We start from the raw sequence: 2,706 nt of genomic DNA, 5'->3' as shown, positions 1-2,706 counted from the left end.
CTGCAGGAGATTATCTTGACCATGTCTACATGCCTAAATGCACTGAGTTGCCGCCATGTGATTGGCTGATTAGAAATTAAGTGTTAACGAGCATTTGGACAGGTGTACCTAATAAAGTGGCCGGTGAGTGTAGGTTGAAAGGTTCAAGGGGGTCTGTACAGGTTTGCAAGGCTCTGTACAGGCAAACTCAGCCTTTTAAGCAGTGCCTCCATGTGGTGGACAAACAGGTTTAGTGGTGACAATCAGCACTGTTGGTTCACATGCAAAAGAGGATCCCCAGTCTAACATAGATCATCAGTACACTGATCATCACCTATTGTTCATTGAGGATCATGTGCACCAACCACCTGACTATTGTGAGGGCCCTGATTAACACTCACTGTGCACAGGGGGCTGAGTCATACTTGCAATAACAGCATTGTAATATTTATTCATTTCACTAAAAACAAAATAAATTTTATATAGGTTAGAAAAAGATACAAACCACTTTGGTTCGCCTCTGAAGTTCCTTAAAAGCCTTTTGACATTTTTTAAAGGTGTCAAACTAAAGGTAAGAACTGGAGGAAGTCGTCTGACACCCTGGTTAAAAAAAAATAGCTCCCAGTAGCATCCGGAAACGTTCAAATGCAGAAACTCCATCATTTTTGTCCACCAGTGGAACAAAGACTAGTAGTTTCTTTTTGATTTCCAAACACCATGAATTAATTTTTTTATGTTAAGTGCTAATCTGTTGATATCAAACCAGGTTTTAAGATTTTCTAATTCCATTTCAGTAACAGGTAATAGGTCCTTTATTTTTTTTTCCAGAACAATACATTTTAATGTCATCTGCAAAAATAATAAATTTCAATAAATTATTAACATTACAGATATCATTAATATAAAGTAAAAATAATTTTGGTCCAATCACAGACCCCTGCGGTACTCCACATATAACCCTTCTAAATTGTGACACAGTCGTATTCATTTCCACACACTGTAGTCTGTTTTCCAAATGACTTTTAAGCCAAGAATATGCCACCCCTTGTATCCCATATCTCCTACCTAAACACAAGAGAGTTGCACCTTCATTACCATTTAATTTCTATTATGTTAGAGTAAATTATGTAAGACCGAGCCCGGCCACCTTACAGGCATACCTCATTTTGACCGCTTGGATCCAGGATCTTGTTCTGCTGGTCATGATCCAAACCTCATGAGCACAGGTTGGAACATAGACCAGTGAATTGATAGTTTTACCTTTCAGCTGAGCCTCTTTTTCACCGACTGACTGAAGTGTCGCTCTGTCTGTTTATCCCTCCCACCGTCACACGTAAACGAGACTTACAGAAGCTCAAACTCTTCCGCTTTAAGCACTCATCTACAGTTTGGAAGGGGCATTCTACCAGTACTCAGTACAAACAGGACTGGAGATGAGAGCCCTAAAAAAGTCCAACTTACACTGTTCTCAGTGAAAGGATGAACATCATTTGATACATACACACAATTTCACATCCTGTTCAATAAACAAACTTTCTTTGACTTAACACGGACTCATGATAGAACTTTTCAGCATCTAAATGTTTTCCAGCTTCAGTGGCCAAATATGGGAAGGTGGCCTGTTAGCTTGCACATAACCTTTCTAAAAATTAATTACTGAGCTCCTTCAAGGTATGTTGCACTGGTGTTGATTCTGGACAGATCTGGACAGGTGTGTGTATAAATATAGTCAAGTCATTTGGTACTTGGATTGTCCTATTCATATAATTATGTGGCCTCTGACAGTAATGCTTGGTGCTTCAAAGTGAAACTACATATGCATGGACCACTATATGCATGGACCACTTTTCAGTTTTAGATTGTTTATTGTAGGTTCGTTATTTATAATAAAACTGTAAATGTAAATACATTTCAGGTTGTCAGAAAACAGAAATACCAGATCGGTGAATACTTTTCGTTCCCCTTTGTCTGGTTGTGTCAAGTTCTGCTTGGTGTGATGGATCCAGACACTCTTCCTGGTGTGTCTCCTTGTTGTGTTTCTCTGCGCAGGTGAACATAACTGATATTCATGCCGGAGAGCTGTACATGATGGAGGACGACCCGGGCCAGGACTCCAACATCTACTCAGACTTTGATCAAAACCGAGTGATGAGGAAGATGGACAATCTCTCTCAGGTACTTTTTAGTCCATTTTAGAACTGAACCTCTTTCCTTGGTGGTCCTGAGCTCATTTATTAATCTGTTTGTTTACCAGAATGTGAGTCTGCAGGTGAGGATGAAGCTGCAGCTCCTCTACCTCACCGCAGGAATGAAGACGAGGCCAGAACCAAGAATGACCAATGTGGACAGACGGAGATTTTACAAACAGAATACAGATAAATAAAAAGACATAACAATCATAATGTTAAGAAAGTTCTCTGTATGATCCAGTATGTTGGATTATTTGAACATGGATCTTATAGATTGAGTTTGTATTAAATGTATTGTTGAATACCAAATAAAAAGGATTTTTGCCAAGGGGAAGACATTTATTGTAAAAAAAACCTGCACCACCTTTTAGGTCTTTTTTAAATGCTTTTATTTTATTGCAATTTTCCAACCAAAGAAAACATTTACAAACATAAAACAAAGTGAAGGGAGGAGAGGGAGGAGTTCACAGTCAATAACTAACAGAAAAACATCAGATATGTACATAAAACAATCCTAATTACATCCCTAAAACTCACT

At 38.6% G+C, this 2,706-nt stretch overlaps 1 protein-coding gene across 1 annotated transcript in view; it reads left to right on the top strand.

Moving 5' to 3' along the window:
- The window catches only part of ids (iduronate 2-sulfatase), a gene marked incomplete in the record, with an annotated part of 34,630 nt that extends 32,134 nt beyond the window's left edge, over positions 1-2,496 (top strand). The window contains 2 exon segments of the mRNA XM_014029436.1: positions 2,029-2,154; positions 2,234-2,496. Coding sequence (XP_013884890.1) covers positions 2,029-2,154; positions 2,234-2,362 — 255 coding nt within the window.
- Between the last annotated feature and the right edge of the window lie 210 nt (positions 2,497-2,706).

This window comes from Austrofundulus limnaeus, unplaced genomic scaffold, assembly GCF_001266775.1.
Source record: "Austrofundulus limnaeus strain Quisiro unplaced genomic scaffold, Austrofundulus_limnaeus-1.0 Scaffold901, whole genome shotgun sequence".
Lineage (NCBI taxonomy): Eukaryota > Metazoa > Chordata > Actinopteri > Cyprinodontiformes > Rivulidae > Austrofundulus > Austrofundulus limnaeus.
The sequence above is the reverse complement of the archived record's forward strand: the minus strand, read 5'-3'. Positions and strand labels throughout refer to the sequence as shown.